General features: G+C 39.8%; 1 protein-coding gene across 3 annotated transcripts in view; it reads left to right on the top strand.

The window, feature by feature from the left end:
* Nucleotides 1-24371, top strand: part of KLHDC10 (kelch domain containing 10) — a 62684-nt gene extending 38313 nt beyond the window's left edge. For all 3 annotated transcript variants that reach the window (XM_082692175.1, XM_082692174.1, XM_082692176.1), the window contains 8 exons: nt 9028-9249; nt 10480-10634; nt 13060-13208; nt 14817-14901; nt 15970-16036; nt 16569-16616; nt 18405-18544; nt 19181-24371. In XM_082692175.1, coding sequence (XP_082548301.1) covers nt 9028-9249; nt 10480-10634; nt 13060-13208; nt 14817-14901; nt 15970-16036; nt 16569-16616; nt 18405-18544; nt 19181-19390 — 1076 coding nt within the window. In that variant the 3' untranslated portion in view covers nt 19391-24371. The remainder of the gene's footprint in view (nt 1-9027; nt 9250-10479; nt 10635-13059; nt 13209-14816; nt 14902-15969; nt 16037-16568; nt 16617-18404; nt 18545-19180) is intronic.
* The last annotated feature ends 42 nt before the right edge of the window (nt 24372-24413 follow it).

Genomic DNA, 24413 nt, shown 5'->3' with positions numbered 1-24413 from the left:
TTTTTTAAAGATTTTATTTATTTATTTGACAGAGAGAAATCACAAGTACACTGAGAGGCAGGCAGAGAGAGAGAGAGAGAGAAGGAAGCAGGCTCCCTGCTGAGCAGAGAGCCCGATGCGGGACTCGATCCCAGGACCCTGAGATCATGACCTGAGCCGAAGGCAGCGGCTTAACCCACTGAGCCACCCAGGCGCCCCAAAAGTTTATGGTTTTTAAAAAGATTTATTAAAGAGAAAGAGAGGGAAGTCACGTGTGCTTGCAAGTGGCAGAGGAGCAGAGGGAGACAGAGAATCCTCAGGTGGACTCCCTGCTAAGAGAGGAGCTGGAAAGCCAAGGCTTGATCCCAGGGTCCTGAAATCATAACCTGAGCTGAAATGAAGAATCGGCTCTTTAACTGACTGAGCCACCCAGGTGCCACAAGTTTATTGGTTTAAAAAAAATATTAGAGGTAATGGGACGTAGATCTTCCTAGGAGAAAAGGAAAGAAAAATAAGAAAGCTTAATTATTTCAGCAAAATCAGAAAAGTGAAAAACGAACAAGATTTTCTTGATATCAAAAAGGTTGAATAAAATTTGATTCTCAGGGCGCCTGGGTGGCTCAGTGGGTTGGGCCGCTGCCTTCGGCTCAGGTCATGATCTCAGGGTCCTGGGATCGAGTCCCGCATCGGGCTCTCTGCTCAGCAGGGAGCCTGCTTCTTCCTCTCTCTCTCTCTGCCTGCCTCTATGCCTACTTGTGATCTCTCTCTGTCAAATAAATAAATAAAATCTTTAAAAAAAAATTTGATTCTCAGTGTGTTCATTTTGTTAAAATGCACCAAGCTATACTCTTATATGCAGTTTTCTGTATTTTCCATTTCAATAAAAATTTAATTAAAAAAAATACCCATTCCTGGTAAGGAAAAAATTGGCAGGCAGCCAAGAATAAAGGAAAATTTATTTTATTGTATAGGCTATGTGTAAGAAACCAGTTGCAAATATTATACATTATGGTGAAACATTACCAATTTAAAATGAAAGTAAGACAAAATGCCCACGGCCTGGGTGGCTCGGTGGGTTAAAGCCTCTGCCTTCGGCTCAGGTCATGATCTCAGAGTCCTGGGATAGAGCCCCACATCAGGCGCTTTGCTCGCTAGGGAGCCTGCTTCCCCTTCTCTCTCTCTCTCTGCCTGCCTCTCTGCTTACTTGTGATCTCTGTATGTCAAATAAATAAATAAAATCTTTAAAAAAAAAAAAAAGAGAGGGGCGCCTGGGTGGCTCAGTGGGTTAAGGACTCTGCTTTCAGCTCGCATCATGATCCCAGGGTTCTGGGATCGAGCCCCACATCAGGCTCTCTGCTCAGCATGGAGCCTGCTCCCCCCCCCCCCGCCTACTTATGATCTATCTCTGTCAAATAAATAAATAAAATCTTTTAATTAAAAAAAAAAAGAGAGACAAAATGCCCACTATCATCTCCACTCTTCAACCTTGTTCTAGAGGTTATTGCACTTTTAGAGAAAGTGCAATAATACCATAGAAGACAAAGAAAAATATAAAAGTACATGTATTGGAAAGAAAGAGCTGAAAGTTGTCATTAATAACATGTACATGATTGTCTACTGTAAAATCCGAGATAATTAATGATAACTAATACCAGAATTCAGACAGTTGACTGGATAAAATTTGAACTTGCAAAGATAAATTATTTCTGTATATATTAACAACAACCAATTAAAAAATAGAACAAAAGAGATAAGCATTCACCATTGTATGGAAAATTATAAAGTACTTAAAAATTAAAAAACAAGAAAAAAATCTATACTGATGGTTATTAAAAAAGATGAGGATAAATGGCTAGAAACTAGGTTCCTTCATGACTCAACAGAGAAGCAACAAGAATGGTAAAAAAAATTCTCTACCATTTGCCCAGATTCTCCAAATGTTAACATTTGATCACATTTGCTTGATCCTGTTCCCTCTCTTTTCTTCCCTCTCCTCTCCTCTCCCTTTTTACCCCCTCTTTCTATGCATATATGACACATGTATATGTATACACATGTATATTGTTTTTGTTTGAGACATTTGAGGGTAAGCTATAGACATGATACCCTGTTACTCCTAAATACTTTAGTGTTCCTGGAAAACAAATATTCTCTTTGACTGCAGAACAAGTATCCAAAATAGGAAATTACCACTATTAACACTAGAAGGAATGGATAAAATTAACACCAGTATCTGATTTACAGACCTTACCTTTAGATTTTGCCAGTTATTCCAGTGATGTCCTTTGTAGTAAAAGAAAATGCCAAATCATGTGTTGCATTCAGTTTTCATAGATCTTTAGCTTTGACATTGATATTTTTCTTTTTTTTTTTTTAATATTTTATTTATTTATTTGACAGACAGAGATCACAAGTAAGCAGAGAGGCAGGTAGAGAGAGAGAGAGAGAGAAGGAAGCAGGCTCCCTGCTGAGCAGAGAACCCGATGTGGGGCTCGATCCCAGGACCCTGGGATCATGACCTGAGCCGAAGGCAGAGGCCTTAACCCACTGAGCCACCCAGGCGCCCCTGACATTGATATTTTTCAACATTATAGACTAGTTATACTGTGGCATATCACTTTGTTTGTGTTTATCTTGTGTTTTTTTCATGATTACATTCAGCTTATGCATTTTTGGTAGGAATGCTGAAGTCTTTTTTTCTTTTTTAGAGGAAGTACAAGCAAGGAGGGGCAGAGAGAGAAGGAGAGCAGGAATCTTAAGCAGGCTCCACGGCCAGCATGGATCCCCATCCAGGGCTCGATCTCACAACCCTGAGATCATGACCTGAGCCAAAAATCAAAGAGTCGGATGCTTAGCTGACTGGGCAACCCCACAGTCCCCACCCTGAAGTAATACTGTGTTCACGTCCCTTGCAGATGGTGTTGATTTTTCCTGTTATGATGACATTAATTTTGATCACCTGGATAAGATGATGTCTTATATCAAGGTTTTTTTTTTTTTTTTTAAGATTTCATTTATTTGTCAGAGAGCAAGTGAGCAAGCGAGCACAAGCAGGGGAGTGGCAGGCAGAGGGAGATGCAGACTCCCTGCTGAGCAGGGAGCCCCATGTGGGACTGGATCCCAGGATCCTGGGATCATGAACTGAGCCACCCTGGCATCCTTCAAGGGACTTCTTACATTTGTGGGGGGGGGGGGTTGTTCTGTTTTGTTTTCTTTTGTTTTGAACAAACTGACTCCAAAATTGATTGCAAGTGTAGATGGAGAAAGACAGCCCAGAAGTTCTTTGAAAAAGTAACAGAAAGGGGAATTTGTTCTACTGGATATTGAGAAGATACTTCAAAGCTATCATAATTAAAACTGTGATAATGGTATAGGAGTTGATAATTAGCAGAGCTGGTGGAACTGAATAGAGTCCAGAAGCCAATGATGATATATAACTAGGTACAGTGTAACAATTACCTCAAGTATGCTGTGCTCAGTACTTGAACTCCTCATAACACCAGAGTCTGTCAAAGCAGATTTATTTGATTGCTGCTATCTTCTACACTAAGATTATCTGCCCTGAGAAGCCAGATCTTTACATATGCATCTCATATAGGGTACGGAGTTCCTCTGGTAGGAAATGCATATATAACTATGTAATAATGCTTGCTGGTATGAATAGATTGCTTTTGCCTGAACAGCTTGAACTCTGGGAGTAGTAAAAAGGTCTGCTTGCTGGTCAGGGGCATGAGCCAGCTGGCTCATTCCTCTTTGGCTTTCCAGTCCAGTTTTCCAGATGTAAAATAGAAGACCTGTCTTCTCTGGTTGAGGTAATGGAAAGCTTTGTATTTGGAAAAAAGTGACCAGTTAAACGAAACTGAATCTATCCTTTAGGCTATTTGATATTTATAACTAGCTAATACTTTCAGCAGTAAAGGTTTTTATTTTTTTTTAATGGCCTCCCCACAAATTAATATTTAGAGGTGGCTACATCTTGTAAGTAATAAATTTACTAAGCAATAAATGTTATATGCTATTTTACTTGCAAGCTTTTCCATTAATTTTCTGTGATTTTGCTTTATATTGATTGTGTGCACTCTCTCTCTCTCTCTCTTTTTTTTTTTTTGGTAAGATTTATTTATTTATTTGAGAGACAAAGCGAGAGGGACATTCCCAAGCAGATTCTGTGCTGAATGTGGAGCCGGTCATGGGGCTCAATCTCAAAACCCTAAGATCAGGACCTGAGCCAAAATCAAGGGTTGGATGCTTAACCGACTGTGCCACCAAGGTGCCCCAGTTGTGTGCATTCTTAAAAAGTAATAGATTTTGTGTCCAAGTTTGTGATTAGACCTGGATATTGGGATTTTCCTAATTCTACTCTAGAGCATGTCAATTTAGTGTGTGATAAAGTTGACATTTCAACTCAGTATAGAAGAGATGGCTTTCCAGAAGTGGTTTGATGGCAAAAGCCTATACATTTCGGGAGGAAAATTAGAGTCCTACCTCATAGAGTCCACAAAAACAAATTCTGGATATATTCAGTTTCTGAGTATTAAAAAAAAACCTGTAAAATTACTAGAACTAAATGAAAATATTTTTATAATTTTATGATTCAGAGATAAATGAAATATAAAGCAGTCTTTTTTCTTTTCTTTTTCTTTCTTTTTTTTTTTTTTTTTTTGCAAAGTTACCTTTATTAAAAGATTGAGAGATTCAGTAACACAAAAACTTCCATACATTAAAAGATAAAATTAAGACAAGTAGCAGGTTGGATGAAAGAAATATTATAAATAAATAATTTCTACAAATCTGTAAGATAACAACTAGGTAGATAGAAAAGCAAGGGATATGATCAGGCAGCTCCCCACAGAAGAACTAGAAATGGGCTGGTTAACATGTGCACTAGTAAAAAATCAGGGAAATACAGATAGCTGACCCTCATTTGTACCCTTTCAATGGGCACACAGGAGAGAGGTTAAAGAGAGTGTGAAGAAATAAGCACTTCCAGAAATCATTTGGGAGTATAATTGTTCCAGTCTCTTTGGAGAGCAATATGGCTCTTTCACATTGCATCTGTAACACTTTAAAGCATATATTCCTTTGACGCAGAAGTACTCAGACATTTGCATGTGAACGTATGTAAAGGAAGCTTTGTTAAATACTGTAATGGCGAAAACATTGACTAATCCGGCTAATCATCTGTCACCTTAATGTTGGGCAGCTAGCTTCTCTTTTCCTGTGGGCTGGAGTAGAAACTAAAGCCCATTTCCCTGGTTACCATGAGCTCTTGCTTCTGCCCAGGTTAAAGAGCAAGTGTTTGTGACGAGGTGAGCCCACGGAAGAGAAGATGATTCAGACATCATAGATACACATTCCCTTAGCTGGATGTTGCCTTGTGGATATTGGGAGTCACCTCTGCATACTAGTTCAGTTTTAATTTTTGACTTTTTTACGCTTGAGTTTTTTACATTTTCTAGTGGAAGTTTCTGAATTAGGTAACCTAATTCAAAGGGTAATTTCATTAGTAGCAAGTCATTTTTAGGAAAGTGGGATTTGCACATGGTGAGTTTGGGGGAGGATTCAGAGAACTATTTAACAATCTAAAACCCAATTTTATTTTGGTCAAGGCTGATGAACCTGTGCTATATCCCACACAATGAAAATAAGTGCTTAGTCTCCCTGGCATTAGCCCTGACAAATTCCCCTGATTTATTCAAAGTAAAATTTGACTTTCTGATATGTTAGTCACTCTTGGGCTATAAATATGTACAAAGAAATCTCTAGTTACTGACTGAAGAGAAAGAAGAGTTACCTTTTACTCCCAGCTATCAGACTTCTTGACAGCATGTTTAATATTTATCAAACATTGATCAGATTCTCTTTACCCAGCAGTTTAATTTGCATAGATAATGGAATTACAAAAGCAAGCAATTGAGTCAGACCAGCCCTGTTCAATAGAAATGTTATGTGAGCCACAAATGGAAAAATTTCCAGTAGTCACATTAAAAAAGTAAAAGGTGGCATTAATTTTAATACTTCTATTTAACTCAGGACATCAAAAATACATTTCAACATACATTCAATACAAAAATTAGTAATTCTGTATTCATTTTTGGATACGAAGTCTTTGAAATCCAGTGGGTATTTTACATTGAAATCATATCTCATTCTGGACCATCCTCATTTCAAGTGCTCAGCATTAATACACGGTTAGTGGCTACTGCATTGAAAGTGCAGGACTAGACTTTAAGCTCTAGAGGACAGAAATGACAGTGGTCCTATCACTGTATCCCCAGCACCTTAGGCAGTACCTGGTACAAAGCAAGTATCCAGTAATATTTTGGGCTTAATGAATGAATGAATGAGTGAATAAATATGAGACCATCTTTTCACTAACTCCTCAACCTTTAATCCATTTGAGTTACATTTGTCACAAAAATAGTTGTCAAGTAACTCATAGTGGAAAATTATAGAGAGAAAATCCTAGAATATAGTGTATGTCTTTTCAAATATTTGTCCAAAAGCAGTTTTAGAAAAGTATCTGTTGACTTCAGGGAGTAAAGCATATGACGTTATATAGATTCTCAAAGTTCCCATCTGTTGACCACAACAACTCTGTTTTGTTTTTTCTTTAAATATGTCTCACTAATTTTTAGAAGCATTTCTGTTTTGAGAAGACCATTGCATAATCCAGCCCCTGCCCCTGAAATCGTATATCTCTGAAGTATAATGATACCAAAGTCCATTGGGAGCTATACACTATTTTTATCATCCCTGACACTGTTTACTTTAACCTGAAACTAGAATCTTGAAACTCCTAGTGTCTTTTTTCTTTTTTTAAGATTTTATTTATTTTTGTTTGAGAGAGGGAGTGAGAGAGAGCACGAGAGGGGAGAAGATCAGAGGGAGAAGCAGACTCCCCTTGGCGCTGGGAGGCTGATGCGGGACTCCATCCTGGGACTCCGGGATCATGACCTGAGCTGAAGGCAGTTGCTTAACCAACAGAGCCACCCAGGTGCCCTGTCTCCTAGTGTCTTTTATATCGCTCCACTGGTTTCAGGTGTTACGGGTAATACAGGACAATTGTTATACATGATCTTTGCCTTTGAGGAGCTTCTAACCTATTTGGAGAAGAAAAACAAATGTTCACAAAATGAGTAGAGAAAAATTTATAAATTTTTGTTTAGTGTTTTTTGTGTGCCTTGGGCTTGGTACTAGAAAGGTCAATGCAAGTACATTCCTCTTTCTTCAAATAGTTCACACACTTGGAAAGATTAATATATAAGCCAATAAGCATTTTAATAGAAATCTGAAAAATCTGTGAGGTACAGGCTTAATATCCCCTTATACAGATGAGGAAGCTGAGATACGGTGAGGGTCAGTGACTTGCTCAAGGTAGCAGTTAGAAACCTGGATTCAAATCTAGACATTTGTAGGAGCTTTTGCTTTTTCTTCCACACCACACTTTCTGTGTTTTGAGATTCCTAGAAAGAGAAATTTAGTTCTTCAGTTGAGGTAAATCACAGCTTATGAGTAAATTTTCTAAATGATTATAGTTTGTCTAATATATTCATGTATTTACATAGATACAGTATAATAATCTTGCTGTGTGTGTATATCCTATTATTTGAATCGCAGGGTATTGAACTTTAAGGGCCCTAGGGTTTAAAGATGAGAAAGCTGTAAGGGCTGGATTTGGAGGCATTTCCACAAGTAAGCATTGAAGGGTAGGAGACCAGGCCAAGGGCTAAGGGAAGGACTTGGCTTTATAAGCAGAGAGACAAACTTAGGCAGAAGTGTGAGCTATAAGGCCAAAGTTATGTTGTGAAAGGCTCTAAATTGTGGGTTGAAAACTGTACTTGAGCAGGAAGGAGTCATCAAAGATTCTCAGACAGGACTGACAGGTCAGAGTTGAGGGATTCAGTGATTGATTCGTGGTTTATTTGTTTTTTAGTTTCTCTAGATAGGTGCAACTTCTTTTCTGTTCTTATTTGAATTTATACCCCAGGAAGTGAGATTTTGATGAACAAAATACATAAGGCCTATGTTAGGTTGGTAATAAGTGTTTTTTTTTAATATAACATGTTCGTTAGGTGTCCAGCATCATCCTAAATATTAATTAACATTATACTAATATCTATTCCTAGTATAGGAAAGTAGGTACGTCTTTAGGGTGACTGACAACTATTGTGGCTTTTTATTCCATCCAGTATGGATTTAAGCATCTTTGGTTCTGCAGCTATGTAAGGGTTTGTGTAGACTGGTATAAAAAATTGTAAGGATAAATTTTTAGAAATAATCTAAAAATTTAGGATTTTTTTACTCTAATCTCGAAGTAGTTTTTAGTGAACTAGTTGATGCAATTTAAACTAAAGATAGCTTTCAAATATAAACTGTAGAAATAGCTTTTCTTAGTAAAGCTCTCAGTAGGTTGAAAGATGCTCTTTGAGATAAGTATAAGGATATTTTTTGTTAACTGCCATACTGTCTGGAGTGGTATTTAATTCTAAATCTTTCTATAACTCTTTGAAAGCCAGTTTTCTTTTTAAGTGTATAATTATATAGTGTGGACAAATCATAGGTTTTATGTGTGTGTATTTTTATTTATACATGACTCATTCACATTTGTGATTATATTTATGTAGTTCTCTAATATTTTCAGTTTAATTTAGTTGGCCTGTGTTTTTGTTCTCCTCTAAGGAAATAAGAAAATTTGTCCTGTTAGCTTTTTGCTTATTAAACCCCTCCTTCCTTCTTGAAAATTTCAAGTTGTCAACCATTTTTTTGAGTTTATAATGCTATTTTACCTCCCTTGGAAAAAAAAAAAAAACTTTTCACAGTGACCAAAATCTGAAAGTTAGTTGTATGAAATAGAAATGGAGACTAGCTCCTTAAAAACTTAAGTAGTCATGTGTGAATGTAAAAAATAACCTAAGCATATAAAAAGTAAATCAATGTTATAAATTTTCCCTGATTCCCTCTTAAAGCTAAAATGATTGTGACCAAATTTGTTTGTACTTTTAATCTGCTTGGCCATCTTTGGAAAACCGTCTTATTCTCTCCTAGGCCACAGACCTCCACCAGCACGAAGTGGACATCGTTGTGTGGCAGATAATACCAACCTCTATGTGTTTGGAGGTTATAACCCAGATTATGATGAATCTGGAGGGCCAGATAATGAAGACTATCCTCTCTTCAGGGAGCTTTGGAGGTATCATTTTGCTACAGGAGTATGGCACCAGATGGGCACAGATGGCTACATGCCCCGGGAATTGGCATCTATGTCACGTGAGTGCAAGCAGTTCTGAACTTTTGACTTTATGAAATGTCTGTGAGGACAGGTCAGTGTCACATGGTTCTTGTTAATTTGTAATAATACTGTCATATGATTAAACCCTGTTAAGGGATAGACTTGCTACTGTGGTAAGAATGCAGCATGGTGGTTCAAAATCACTTGGGAGGCTAGTCCTGAGTTTGAATCTAGCTGTATACCGTTTCCTTGCTTGATGATTCTTAGGTTCAAGGTCTTTACTTGTAAAATGGGATTAGTAATATTTCAGAGGGTTTAATAGAAAGTAGCAGATACAGGCTAAGTAAAATATAGTAGAGGCTCAACAGAGGGGGTTTATAATGACGATAGTAGCTTCTGAGCAAAGTACTCCACACGTAGTATCCGTTTACCTCACAACATTTCTGTGATGCACTTTAGAGTTATTGCCGTTGTACAAATGGAAAACAGGATGTTAGAGGGGCCTTAAGGGACTTCAACTGAGATCATACAAGAATTGAAACCTGGCTCTTGCAGCTCCAGAGCCATGCTGGCTCTCAAACTATATCAGCTGAACAATTGATTTCTCAAAATGCCATTGAGGTAAAATAGTAGCACGATTTGGGGGGTACTTGTCGTTAGAGAAAGAATGTGTGTGCATGTGTGTGTGTGCGTGTGTGTGTGTGCACGTGCGTGTGTGCATGTGGTGGCAGAAACAGAAGAAATAGAACACCAAAGTTACCAGCAGGATATTGGTGTTTCTTTTTATCTGGTGAAGGATTAAGGTGACAGAAGCATAATTTAAAATGTAGAGATCATTCATTCCCCTGGCAAAACCAGAATGATCCTTTTATCCCTTCATCCAGAGTCCTGCTGGGTCTTTGCTGAGGCAAAGATGATACTTCATTTTCTCTGCTTTGCTGCATACTTGAACTGTCTTCAGTGACAGTGCTGTGCCATAGTTCATGTCCTCTCGTAGTGTTAGACACAGTATTTCAGGAACTCCACAAACACGTGGAGTTGAATACGTGTCACATACCTAACAACAAGCTGGCCTTATGGTTTAGTCCGTACAGTTTGAAGTAAGCCTTTTCCTGCAGAACTTTATAGTAGTTAGATGTCAGTGGTTTGAGTTACCTTCTGAGAGAGCATTAAAGCAGACATTTCTTTAGTCTCTCTTATTCTGGGTTTACGTGGGAACATACCGCAGGTAGCCAGTACATAATGGACATGTGCGTCTCCTTCCCCAGTTGTGCTGCATGGAAACAACCTGTTGGTGTTTGGAGGTACAGGCATCCCGTTCGGTGAGAGCAACGGCAATGACGTCCATGTGTGTAACGTGAAGTATAAGAGATGGGCTTTACTCAGCTGTCGGGGGAAGAAACCCAGCCGTATATACGGACAGGTACCAATCTGTGGCCAATCATGGTGGATGTATTAGTGCAGATCTTTCTAGTTCTAAGGACAATGTCAGAATATTTGTTACTACTTTTTTTTTAAACAGAGAATGAATTCACTGTTTAATATTTGATTTTTCAGGTCATTTTTTCAAGAAGATTTTATTTATTTATTTGAGAGATGAGAGAGAGTATGAGTCTTTGGGGAGGGGAAGAGACAGAGGGAGAAGCAGTCTCCCCAGCAAGGGGCTCAATCCCAGGATCCCATGACTGGCTGAGCCACCCATGTCCCTAGGTTTTTTTGTTTCCTTTATTTATTTATTTGAAAGAGAGAGAGTGCACACATGAGTGGGGGGAGGGCAGAGGGAGAGAGAGAATCCTCCAGCAGATTCCCCACTGAGTGCAACACCACACGGGGCTTGATCTCAAGACCCTGAGATCATGGCCTGAGTTGAAACCAAGAATCAAGCGTTCAACTGACTGAGCCACCCAGGCACCCACTGATTTTTCAGTTCTGATGTGAAGTCATAATTGCAAATCTGGTTGTTATTACCTCCTTTCCTTTTTTTCCTCACTCTTTATTTCTAATCCAATTTGGGATCATGACCTAGATCTATACAGAAGTATTTTTTTAAAAAGATTTTTATTTATTTATTTGAGAGAGAGAGAGAGACGGAGAAAGCATGAGCAGGGAGAGGGGCAGAGAGAGAAGCAGACTCCCTGCTGAGCAGGGAGCACAATTTGGGATTTGATCCCAGGACCCTAGGATCATGATCTGATCCAAAGGCAGCCGCTTAACTGACTGAGCCACCTGGACGCCCCTCTACAGAAGTATTTTAAATGTCAGGATGCACTCTGCCTCCACTCCCACCCCCAATGAGTTTGGGCTCTACATATGGTCATCATCTCTAAAATGATATGATTCTTTGGAGAGCTTTCTGACCTAAGTAGTAGAGTAGATAATATCTGCACTTGGAAAGGACTTAATACAGGCTAGTCTGAGCTGAAACACAGGTTATGTGGACATTAGTTTCTAGTTAATTCCAGTGCTTCAAAAGGTCTGAAAAGTTCTATCCAAAAAGATAGGGAGCAACCCTCCAACATCGGCGACCCTTGGAGAGTAATGGGCTAAACTTAAAAGCATCTTTAGCTTCTTTTTCAACTGGCCAACATTAGTACTGATAATAAATACCTCCTAAGCTATGTGTAGAGGTACATACTGGATAGCTCTATTCCACTGGAGGAGGCATTAAAACTCTGAGAAATGACCATAACAAAAGCAGAATTTATGCTGACGGGAGTCTGGTAGAAAATGTGACATTTTTAGGACTACCAACTTTAGACATTTTACTTAAGGGGTTCTGGTGCCTTATTTTCATATCTGCTTCTTCTTCCTGAGAGCATCTTTCTTAACACTGCTTAGAAAGAGAAGCAGCTTTGCGTGGAAATGTTCATGTCTGTGATGTATACATTCTTTGGTTGGCCAGGATCCCTAAACGATATCCAGTCCTCTTGCCTATCTAGGTAGAACTGCTTTGTAGTTGAGCAAAGCTTTACCTTTCTTTCTTAACTTTTCTTTCTTTTTAAAGATTTGTTTATTTATATATTAGATTGAGAGAGAGAGAGTGCATGTGGTGGGGAAGGGGCGGAGGAAGAGGGAGAGAGAGTCATAAGCAGACTCCATGCTGAGCAGCCTGATGCAGGGCTTGGTCTAACAACCCTGAGATCATGACCTCAGCCAAAACCAAGAGTGGGACACTTAACCAACTGCACCACCGAGGCACCCCAAAGCTTTACCCTTCTAAAAATAATCCCTGGGTTCTCTAAAAATCTTTAATCTTTTATTTATTTATTTTTAGGTATATTTTTAAAAGATTTTATTTTTTAGGGGCATCTGGGTGGCTCAGTCGTTAAGTGTCTGCCTTCAGCTCAGGGCATGATCCCCGGGTCCTGGGATCAAGCCCCCACATTGGGCTCCCTGCTCAGTAGGAAGCCTTTTACTCCCTCTCCCACTCCCCCTGCTTGTGTTCCCTCTCTCACTGTGTCTCTCTTTGTCAAATAAATAAATAAAATCTATTAAAATTTTTAAATTTTTTATTCATTTATTTGAATGAGAGAGGGAAAGAGCCCAAGTTGGGGGAGGAGCAGAGGGAAAAGGACAAGCAGACTCCCCACTGAGCAGGGAGCACAATGACATGGAGCTTGATCCCTGGACCATGACATGACCTAAGCCTAAATCAAGAGTCAGATGCTCAACAGACTGAGCCACCTCGGTTCCCCCCAGATCTATAATCTTTTAAAGGTCTGCTATTTTAGAAGGTTAAAAAGTAGAAGAGAATTTCATGAAGTCTCATTTTGGGGTATTGAATAACGTTTGTATTCTTTAACCAGGCGTTAATGAATCAATGGTATTCACCTTTCCTTGCCCTCCAGGCCATGGCGATCATCAATGGCTCCCTTTATGTTTTTGGAGGGACAACTGGCTACATTTACAGCACAGATCTGCACAAACTAGATCTCAATACAAGAGAGTGGACACAACTAAAACCAAACAATCTGTCCTGTGATCTGCCAGAAGAGAGGTGAGGTTCTAGGATCAAAGCATATTTATTCTTTTTTGCTAAGTTTGACTTTTTTCTGAATACTGCTAATACGGTTTGACGAAGACTCTTACAGCCTGGTTAAAATAGCCAACTGCTGGTAGATTCCAGTTCAGCATTAAAGAAAAGTCATCTGGTTAAGGAATGATATTTCCCCCTTAACCATAGATTTTTTTCTCATAGTATTTCCTTTTATATCTCATTTTTCCCTGCATTAGGAAGATAGTAACACTTTGAAGAAGAAACCAGTGGTAGCAAATGTAATTAAATGCCATATTACAGACAAAACAATCACTTTCTAGTTACTTTTTGATTTGCCTTCTTAACTTGCGCTTTGGGATTATTTGGCTCATTTGCTCGCAGCTGTATACCCAGAGAGCCTGTGGCACTCAATTCCCATAGTGGTACTCAGTGAATATTGACTTGGGGGGGGCGTGGTGGTTGGATGGGTGGATGAGAGGAGGGGAGGACCTTCGTTTCAAGTGCCCTGTTAAGCATGCAGACTTCACAGGGTGCTCCTAGCCACCTTCTGGGAGCAGTCCTAGGCCTTTCACTTTTCTTTCCTGCTAGGACTTGCCTCTTAAAATTAGAAATACTTCTGTGAAATAATTTTTTCCTCTCCAGTTTAAAAGCAAAGACAGTAAATAGTTTTTTATTCACTTTGTTTAGATGAATCCAGTTATCTCTTCGTTTCCTTTAAACAAAACGGCCTAGAGGTTCTAAGGAAGGCTTTATCTTTGTTGTAGGATGGCAGTGGGCTGATGTTTGCAGAGCTACCATGTGAGGACTCGGGGGTGGGCTGCTGCTGGAATAATTTTGATGTAATTTATTTTATCAGCACCAGGGCCTTCAGGGAAAGGAGGAAATAGATTAAGTTTTCAAAGCATTTTCACATGGTTGCCTTCTTGAATCATTTTATGGACACATTATAAATGGTTTCACTTCTAGCTAGACTGCTTGGATAAAAGTCCTGGTAGGTGTTTCACATTATAATCACAGTTCTATGTAGCAGAATTTTTCTGATATTTTTGTATCTATTAAATAAGTATCTTAATTTGAAAGTCCATACTGTGGGGTTTCTAATGAAATGTAGACAGATCACTTTTTACAAACTCTGTAATAATTTCCCTCCTTATACAAAGTTATCACAAAAAGATTTTAGAAAATCTGGAAAATACAGATAAGTAAAATTAAGAAAATGAAAAAAATATAATATAAATCTAGAGATAGCCAGGGTTAACATTTTGGATCGATCTCTGTAGTCATTTTCTCTGCATATTTGTGTATGTATAAATTTTTCATGGGATTAGAGCCTATCTGCTCTTACATTTTTTTTTTTTTTCCAGTTAATGACATGGAAAGAAGTTCTTGATATATTAACTGTCCTCTCTGCCTGTATTCTTACTGGTTGCACGCTAATCCATTTTATGTCTATTCTGTAATTCATTTAACCAATTCACTATTGTTAAACACTTAGATTGTTTCTAACAATTTATTACTATGAATAATTATCCAACAAAAGCCTTATGGCAAAATCTTAGGTAGATCATTTTTCACTTCATTATAAACAGATTCCATGTATGTTTTCAGATACAGACATGAAATTGCACATGATGGGCAGAGGATTTACATCTTGGGAGGTGGTACTTCCTGGACAGCTTATTCCTTAAACAAGGTATATTTAAAAATAATAATAATGAGAGAGAAAAGGACAGAGAGAGGCATGTTTCATACTAAGTAAGATAATTCTGTGACTATAGATACTTGAATTTTGGAACAGTTTCTTAACACCTTTTTTTTTTTTTTAAAGATTTTATTTATTTATTTGACAAAGAGAGATCACAAGTAGGCAGAGAGGCAGGCAGAGAGAAAGAGGAGGACGCAGGCTCCCTGCCAAGCAGAGAGCCCAATGCGGGACTCGATCCCAGGACCCTGAGATCACGACCTGAGCCGAAGGCAGAGGCTTAACCCACTGAGCCACCCAGGTGCCCCTTAACACCTGTTTTATGTTACATGCTCTTTATAACATATGGCCAAACTCTGTCCCTGATATGCTTTCCAGTTGACCATTGTATCCATCACACTCTGAAAATACATGAAAATTATCCCCGGCATAAGGTGGATGGGGGAAGTGACTAAAAGGAAGAGATAGTAGCTCGTATGGAGAAACTAATGAGAACTGGAACCATGATGCTCAGGATGTCACAGCTTTGTCATCGTCAGTGCTGTGTATTTAGAAAGAACTTTGCAGGTCTAGGACTGTGCATCTGTAGGAAGCTGCACTCTGATGGGTTTTTATTCATCCACTCCTGTGGTGTTGCTAAATCAACATCTCCCAGGAGGAATCTAGATTAGGCTACAGAGCCCCTGGGCTGTTTTGGCACTTTATTGGTCTTTTTCAAGTTTTGTTAAAACTGCATTATCGTATTTTCTTATCAACACTTACTTTCTGGTATAAAAATGGTAAATGTTTGTTGTAAAAAATGTGACAGTTGCAGAATTCCAACTGTTTTCTTTTTTTTTCTGTGATTAAAAAAAAAATGGAATCCTGTATCTGTTTAACTTTCAACTGTATCATTTAATGTTTTGCCTTCTTTTAGAATTAGGGAAGATTGGAGAAAGGCAAAAGAAATGAAGACTTTCCAACTAAGAATACGTGTTTGTTTAGGCTGTTATTAAAAAATCCGGTCTTCAGGCAAGCTAAAATTACGTGTGTGATTCTTCTTTCTTTTTTCTCCCCAAGATCCATGCATACAACCTTGAAACGAACGCATGGGAGGAAATTGCCACAAAACCCCATGAAAAAATAGGTAAATTTAAAATATTGATTCACTTATCTTTAATAAATATATTTTAATTTTTACTTGTTTCGAAGGGGGGAAAGTACTCTTATTGAGTTATATGACAAGTAAAATACGTTATGCTGGTCCAGTTATTATTCTTCCTCTGTAATTGTGCAGAGACTTTTAATGGGGATTGTTACATTCTGCGGAAGCAGGGAAATGTGGGTGGGTTAGGAAGCAGGCACTTGAATCAAGATCCACCCATCTTTTTGTGGGTAAAAGGACTTGGAAAAGCCACTAGTAACTCCTTCCCCTACCATCCCATTTTGTTCCCCTGGCACCTGAATGCTGTACGGTTACAGCGAGACTTGGATGGCTTTTTTTTAGTGTGAAATAAGGAAGGATTGGAAGGACTAGTCAGTGTTTGCTTAATGCAACAATGGGCTTGTTTTAAGTGTCTAAGAGTTATTCCTAGTGTGTCTTTCACCATGGCACATCAGCGTTAGTCTTAGTTTTTCTGTGAATAATGGAATTTCTGTGTTTATTATGTGTTTGGCAGGATTTCCTGCAGCCCGAAGATGTCACAGTTGTGTCCAAATAAAAAATGGTAAGGTTTCTAAAGAACATTCTAGTTCCGTTTTATAATTGTACGTGCTGAGAATGTCTTTATGTGTATATAAAGGGCACAATTTTGAGAAGAGTCTGTTTCTTATAGCTTAAACTCAAGGGAAATCCATAAAGTTATGCTTCTTTTAGTGGTTTTCATCAGGTACATGAGTGGGGTGTCTGGGTTCCCTCAGTTACGAGAGAACTCAAAGACTGGCAATAAATAAGCTTGTCTTATACGGGCTGACCTTTCAGCACCCCACCCCAAAGCTGTCCGTGGTTTTGGTGGGTAATACTGATAATCTTGACATATAATTGAGACCTCGGTGGACATAGTATTAAAATTACAGTAACTCCTTCAGAGTGGTATTTCATAAAGTTTATTCTGTGCTCTGTCTGATGCCAAATAGGACTCTTAGCTCATTCTTTGGCTGTATTACAACAGAGGCATTGTATGGCTTCCCAAAGCAGCTGTGCCTACCTCGTCCGAGTGTGATAAATGACTCCTCTTTGGACAACCCTCCTGTCTTCTAATTTACAGCTTATTTTATGGTTTGGTTCACCCCCTTCCATTTTTCCTGGGGGGAAGGTGTGTATAAGTGAGTTTGAGAGCCCATATCCTTTCAGCAGTTTAGTTGGGATTTAACTAGGATTATGCTGCCATCTCCAGTACAAAGCTGCTTTTTATGATGCTTCTGCTTTCTGGATAAGATGTGTAGATCGTGGCATTGTTCAGCTTTGCCTCTCGAGGAAGCAAAGCTATACTTTGCCTTGGCCCTAAACTTTTCTTGAATCTTAGCCAAAGAAGTTTCCAGTGTGTTTTATAGTTTAATTAAGTATTGGCTTGAGCTTGATCTAGACCTGAATGAAGACATCTCATCATTTGATCCATTGAGGCTGGATACCGTACCAGTGGAATTCAGTCTTAGTTTGAGGCATTTCATTTGAATGTTACAAGCTGACCAGTTATAAGTATCTAACTTTACAAACATAAAACATCAACAATGATGAAGAACCTTTGATTTTGGGGAAGGTTGAAAGAACTGTGTAGATCAAATGGGGCTTCACACTGTCCTCCTTTGGCTAAAGAAAGCTTTGGAAGAACCACTTTTATGCCCCTGAACTGAACGTTGCAGTGAATGTTTCTCCTCAGGTTAAATGTCTGCATAGAGGACGTTTGTCTTTATGGGCAGACAAATATCCATCCTTTCTAGAACATTATTTGAAAGAAGAATTTGCAAACTGGTGGCCTGCAATTATGTTTTGTCTGGCTCGTGTGTGTCTTAAGTTATTTTGGATTAGTGGATAACACTTAAAAATCAAAATGTTTCCCTTAGGAAAAAAAAAATCCAGATTTCCAGCTTCTGTGGAAAAATCAGAAGATCTGGCTGTTGTGGGCCTTAAGTTCCACAAGGTGTCGGTCAGCTGGCGCTGCATCACCATCTCCCCCTTTAGAGTGTGTGCACTCCTGTTGGCTTATTTTCCCTGGACCTTCTTGTCCATTCACTTCCTGTGCCTGGTACCTATAGGTATTTGGATTTGAGGACCCAGACATGAAGCCTGCTTAGAGACTTGCATCCCTAGTCCTAGCAAAGATCCCGGCACAGTGTCCGTACTTTACTGAGGGACATGACAGCAGCCGGAGAGGGTCTCCCAGCCACAGTCATCTGTGCTGGAGGAGATGCCCAGAACTGGTCCCCTGTCAGCTCACCCGGTGATCTACTACAAAACATGCTGTTGTCGTGTCTCTTTTCTTTTGTGTGATCTGGGGTCTCTCTTTTCTTGATAGATGTGTTTATTTGTGGGGGCTATAACGGAGAAGTGATCCTGGGAGATATCTGGAAGTTGAATCTGCAGACTTTTCAGTGGGTGAAGCTCCCAGCTACCATGCCCGAGCCAGTTTATTTTCACTGTGCAGCTGTTACACCGGTAAGTTTTTATTTTCTTAACCTTCCTTACATAGTTGCAGGTGATAAGGAAATCTTTTCAGCAAAGTTAGCAAAGAAAAAGATTCTGCAGTTAGCAATCTTGAGTTAAGAATGGGTTTCTACAACTCTCTTCAAGACAAAGCTAGCTCTCCCTCTGAGAAAAGGGGAGAGAAACCATATACACAGCTTAAAAGCAGCAGAAATGTGAAAGGAAGGCTGTGTGTGACATTCAGGCCCTGGTAGGGACAGAAAAGCTGTCTTCTGGGAGGGCAGAATAGCTCTATCCCCACGAAGCCTGTTGTTAAAGATCCCATTAGTTTCACGAAGGCAAGGGCCTTTATTTTCATCTTTGTATTCCCAGTATTTGGCACTGTGAATACTTCATATAATGTTAGTTTAATGTTTGCTAAAGGCCAAAAAAAGGGAAAGAAAAAGAAAAAAGCTACAGTTTTCTCCTAGTAACTCAGTCATTATTTAAACCCTTCTTGATCTCTGTGTTGGGATCTGTGAGAAATTCTTTTTTGCTTCACCTCATCTCACTTTGGCCTAGTGGGCAATTTTTTGCTGACTCTTCAGCCTCAGTATCTGTTTCTTTCCCATTTGAATTTATCCCCTTTTGACTGCCGTTTGTTCACAGGCTGGTTGCATGTACATTCATGGAGGAGTGGTGAACATCCATGAAAACAAACGGACTGGGTCATTGTTTAAGATCTGGCTGGTGGTACCTAGCCTGCTGGAACTGGCATGGGAGAAGCTGCTTGCGGCCTTCCCTAACCTAGCAAACCTCTCCCGAACACAGCTTCTGCACCTTGGACTCACACAGGGACTCATCGAGCGCTTGAAATGAGGATTTCTGGACTGTTCATTGATACTGGAAATGTTAATTTAAAGAGACTCCTTTATTTATGGGCAGTGTAGAATGTGCTACAAAGAGGATTGGTTACCCTGATCAAGGCCTTATTCAGAAAATACATCAGATGCCTTTCTGTAAATTGGTTTTAAGTTTATGGAAATCTCACTTTCCCTTGTGCTTCTTTCTTTGCTTCTCTCCCTCCTGCCCCAACACACACACACACACACACACATTCACATACTCCCTCTTCCTTGATGGAGTTGAGGGAAAGTCTGAAGGTACCTTAATAATGTTGTGAATCAAGATAGGATAATTTTTTAAAGGAACTCTGAAACTATGACCATGTTAGCCAATGCTCTACAAATTAAAGAAGCATCATTGACAAAAAAAAATTTTTTTTTTAAATATTTAAGTCTAGCCACAACAATGAGAAGTTTCATGATAGAACAAGAAGGCTAACCTTGAGAATCGTGCGGGTTATATGCAAACCTAGAAGTTTAACTTAACTGTTTTCCAAGATGCTGCTAATTGAGTAGCTGGGTCTGGTGGCTGCACTGGTTGACGTCTTGCTGCAGAGATACCCAAACCCATCCTTTGACTTTGGAGGAACGTCAAGCAGTTCAGCAACTCTTGATTAGTGATTTCTTTTCTCATCCTTACGGTGCCAGCAATGGTTAGGTTTGGCTCGTCACAAGGCTTATGTGTGTGTTGTAGTTGTGTGTTTTATTGTGGCTCTTAGAAATTATGGCACCTAGAACGTTTTGAATCAAGGAGTTTATGGTGGTCAAAGTTCTTCATTGTGGGCAGTTTCAAAATTCTCCTGTGCTTATTCCTGGGTTCAAGTATCTCTTTGACTTCTTCATGGGGGGACTTGTAGACCCTAAATGTGTGGCGTAAATGCCATGGGACATAAAGAAGCTTGTAAGAGGCCAGAGAAGAGCAGGGCAGGGAGGGCCTCGGCGCCAGACTGTGAGGCCCAACGGTCATATTGGCCACTCCCTTTTCACAGATGTTTCTTTTCTGACACTGGGCCACACACCTGCCATTTTCTCAGGCAACAGGTTTTATCTCTGGAAAGCCAACTGGTTCTTGATTTTTCCCTTAGTTTACTGTCTCCCCTTTTTGTCTGCTTTTAATGTGCATGGTGCTGTGAGTAATTGTCTAGTCATTGGATAAAAGGTCTTGATGAGGTGGGGGAAGCCATAAGTCATCCTTCCCGATGAACTAAGTATCATTTTAAAAACTAGCATGAGGAAGGAATGAAACTGATCATTAGTTTTTGGTGTGAAGTTTTAGTTCTGGGGTTTTTTTTTTTGTTTGTTTGTTTCGTTTTGTATTTTAACTCTAAGAAAGGAGTGACCTAAATTTTCACTTCTTTGCCATCAGGCTGCTAGATATTTGAGCAAGTCACTGAGATGTGAGCATTTGGAAGTCCTCAGGTGTTCGCCAGGTGCTGCAGGCATACGAGAAGGCACGTGCTGATCATCCCATCGGTCACCTCACAACAGGAGGCTCAGATGGGAGATTTGGGACATATTTTTTTCCTTTAAGTGCCTCTTTTCCACTTAGCTTTTAAAGTTACTCTTCTTTTTTCCTTCATCCCAGAAGGGATCTCTTTAGCTCATGTGTGGATTTAAAATCACTTTTGAGTTGTGGCTAAAGTTACCATCCATTGTTGAGTTCCGGGGAAGAGAAAACTGTGGTCTCTAGACTTGGACTTTTTACTTCCATGCCTTATTAGAACATCCCACCCATGTTGGGTTGAGTTCATGGTGCCCATAGTCTGCAAGGTCTTAGAATACCACTCCCCTGTGAGTTTGGGTCCTTTTGTGGGGACTGAGGGGTAAGGGCCAGAAGAGGAGAAGGAGCAACTCCTCTAGAGGTACCCCCCTCCCCCAATCTTGCCATGACCAAGTCTGTTTGACATTTAGCCTCTTACCACCCACTGCTTAGCTTACTCCAGTGAGGAGCTCTCTCCAGAGCAAGTCAGTTTGAGCAGCGCCATGAGTTCAAGACAAGGCTTTGCTGCATTACTCCAGCCTGGTCTCTGGATATTTGGTGGAATATATCCAGTTCAATAAGCTGTGCTGTCTAGGGTGGTAAAAGGATTTTTGTCATGGATTTATATAGGGACCAAAGCCTGAATGCTCAGCCTCTGTTCTTATCTTCCCATGCTCCTTGGGAAATAAGCAGATCTCTAGCTTTGCTACACTGGAGAGCTAGAAAGAGAGTCTAGTTCAATCCACACTTGCTGGCAAAAAAGGATTTAAGCCTTCTGAGGGCAGTCTTCTTTGAGGTAGACTTTTGGAGGCCTGACATCCAAGACCTTGTATGTGATGTTTTTATAAAAGTATATATCCTTGGTCTAAAGTGTCTTCTTTTAATATAATACTAGTGAAAAGGATGTGGGTGTGACCAGCTCAGAGTGCTATAGAACCGCACATATGCACATGTTCTGGATGCCAAATGAGACTGTGTGTATGATGACTTAAGTGTACATGACTAGAATTTTATATAGGGGTTCCCCAGCCATTTAGTATACCTGTAACCAGCGCCCTGAATTCCTGACACTGTTCCTTGGTTTAGGAAAGTTTATGCCTGCTGCTTCTCTGCCTCTTTGAGGCACTCCCTGCCATCTTACTGCAGTCCTGTAAATTGAAGTGCAATATATAGAAACACATATGAATATATACAGATTATATATAGGGTGTAACTATAAAGCAGGTAGACTACTTTTTTTTCTTTTTTAATCTGCTTTGGGAAGCCAGCTCATTGCTTTAGAGTCAGCTTATATCAAGAATGTGAGATGTGATCAGCTAGCATAAACCAACTCTTGGTCAGTCTGGATCTTCAAGTCTGTGTTTTCTCACTCCAACTCTTAAAGACTTTTTATTCCTTGGGCTTGTTAGAGTTGAGACTTTTCCCCAGTCATCTTTGTACTATCTCATGTGTGCATATCTTCCTACATTTCTTTGCCCACAAAAAGAGAAGTCTACCTGTAAGGAATTTCCTAAATGGAGAATTAAAGCCTAATATTTAATACTATCAGTTCTCCCATGTATATACTAATTTATCTGTGAACATAATACGTGATTAAATGAAGACAGTGATGCTTTCTTCATTTAATAAAGTATTTTCCACATTCTGGAAAATATATAAGCCAATATAGAGTAGATGGAAATTTTAACTGTTCTTCAGGGGCCAAACTGAAATCCTTTCCACTGGCAGAATTTTTTTTTCAGGGCCCTAGTGACTTGGTGTAAAAATTTGCTCTAAATTATTCATTTCCATTACATAGCTAGATTTAAATGTATAATAATAAACATTAACTTTTCTAAGCAAAAGGTTTATTAACAGTGACCTTTGGTTACCCAGGGTAGCTAGGGTAAAGCACAGATAATTGAAATTCATAATTAATCAGTGTTTCAACTTTTCTATCAAACAATTGATTCATTTATATTCTTCCTCCCTAGCTCTCTCCCATAAGCACCTCCTTTTTCGTGGAGTGGGGCTAATAAGTAGTTAGAAATGAAAAAGAAGAATCACGGAGGGCTAGAAACCAGCAAGCATATAAGCAGCCCTATTAGCCGTAATTGTCAATTTGATGACAGCTGTTGAACGCTGAAATTAGGACCCACGGGTGGTAATCCTGAGTTGAGATGTTAACTCTTCACTCCTCTGCTTCAGCGTAGTGTTCCTGCCCTGAGTTCTAGGCTGTCTCTCCTCTAACCACCAAAGAGCTCTCTGCGCCTACGGGAAGAAGCAGCTACTGTGTGTGAAGCAGAGGAAATCCCATCATTTGAACACATTTCTTTGGCTCTTGACAAATATTTGCATTTCCTCTGTTCTTGCAGGAGTCGTATTTTCCCTTTGGAAATACCCTTTCCAGCCATATAGCTTGGCATGTAGGAAAGGTTGAATTATCCTGGAAGTCTGTGTTGGTCTTCATTCTGTAAAAGCGGTTTGTTTTTATGTGGTCTTACAGATGTTTAGAAAGTGGCACCGTCATTCATTTGTCTAGCTGCCAGCACTCTGATGTAGCACAAAAAGCCATTTTCCTTCTCTTCATTGTTCTGGCATTGAGCTCCAGGACGGATGAGGGTTTATGGTCCTGTGGTCATGAGCTCCCCAGACTGGTCTCTGTTAGCTTCAAGTGCTTTGGTTCCCCAGATTCCTCGGGGCCCCTGGAGCGTTGGCAGCGCCTGAGGCGGGCTCGGCAGGGCTCCATACTCTCCGGGTGTGTCGTGCGGATCGTGCCGGCGATGGCGTTTCCCTTCCGAGGTCGCTGGATTTGCCAGAAAGTGACCTCTTCTCTTACCTGGGGTTACAAAAAGAAGTTCTGAGGTGTGCTTCAAAAGTGGTACCATCTTTTTAGTCTAATATTCATGATTTTATCATTTTTTTTTCACTTGCTAGAAGTTTTTTAAAGGCCCTGCTCAGTCAGTGTACAGGGTGAGTCAGAGGCAGGTTCACCAAGGTGTAGTAATTGCTGTTTTACTAGTTGCACATTTAGAATACAAAGGAGGCATCAGAAACACACTGACTTTCTCCAGAGCCACTTCCTTGTACACAGAGTCTGAGCAGGGACAGCGCCAGGCATCTCCCTGTAAAGGCATCTGCCGATGAGCATTTGACTGGAAGAACCTAGGCAAGAAAGGGAAACCTATCTCGCAGTCTCTGAGGGCAGGCCTGGGCTTGGCTCTCCGTACAGGGTGCGCTTAGGCCACACACGATGCTTGCCTTACTTTTCAAGCTATTTGCCACAGTCCTGTTCAATAGTGTGGAAGTCCTTTTGCAGTCTGGTGTGCATGCCGTATGATCAGGACAGCTTCTCCACCTTACCTGGTTTCCTACAGGCAAGTAGGAAAAATAGTGAATTTACCCTAAAATGTCCGATCTGTATTTATGTACCTTGTCAGTGTTTTGCTGTTGGTTTTCTAAAAACAATCTGATCAATAAATCTTATCCAAATCGATTTGGCGCAAGGCTACCTTGATTGACGGTCATTTGCGTGTAT

Source organism: Mustela nivalis (genome assembly GCF_964662115.1).
Source record: "Mustela nivalis genome assembly, chromosome: 12".
In the NCBI taxonomy this organism is placed as follows: domain Eukaryota; kingdom Metazoa; phylum Chordata; class Mammalia; order Carnivora; family Mustelidae; genus Mustela; species Mustela nivalis.
Note: the sequence above shows the minus strand (reverse complement) of the source record. Positions and strands in the feature narration are given on the sequence as shown.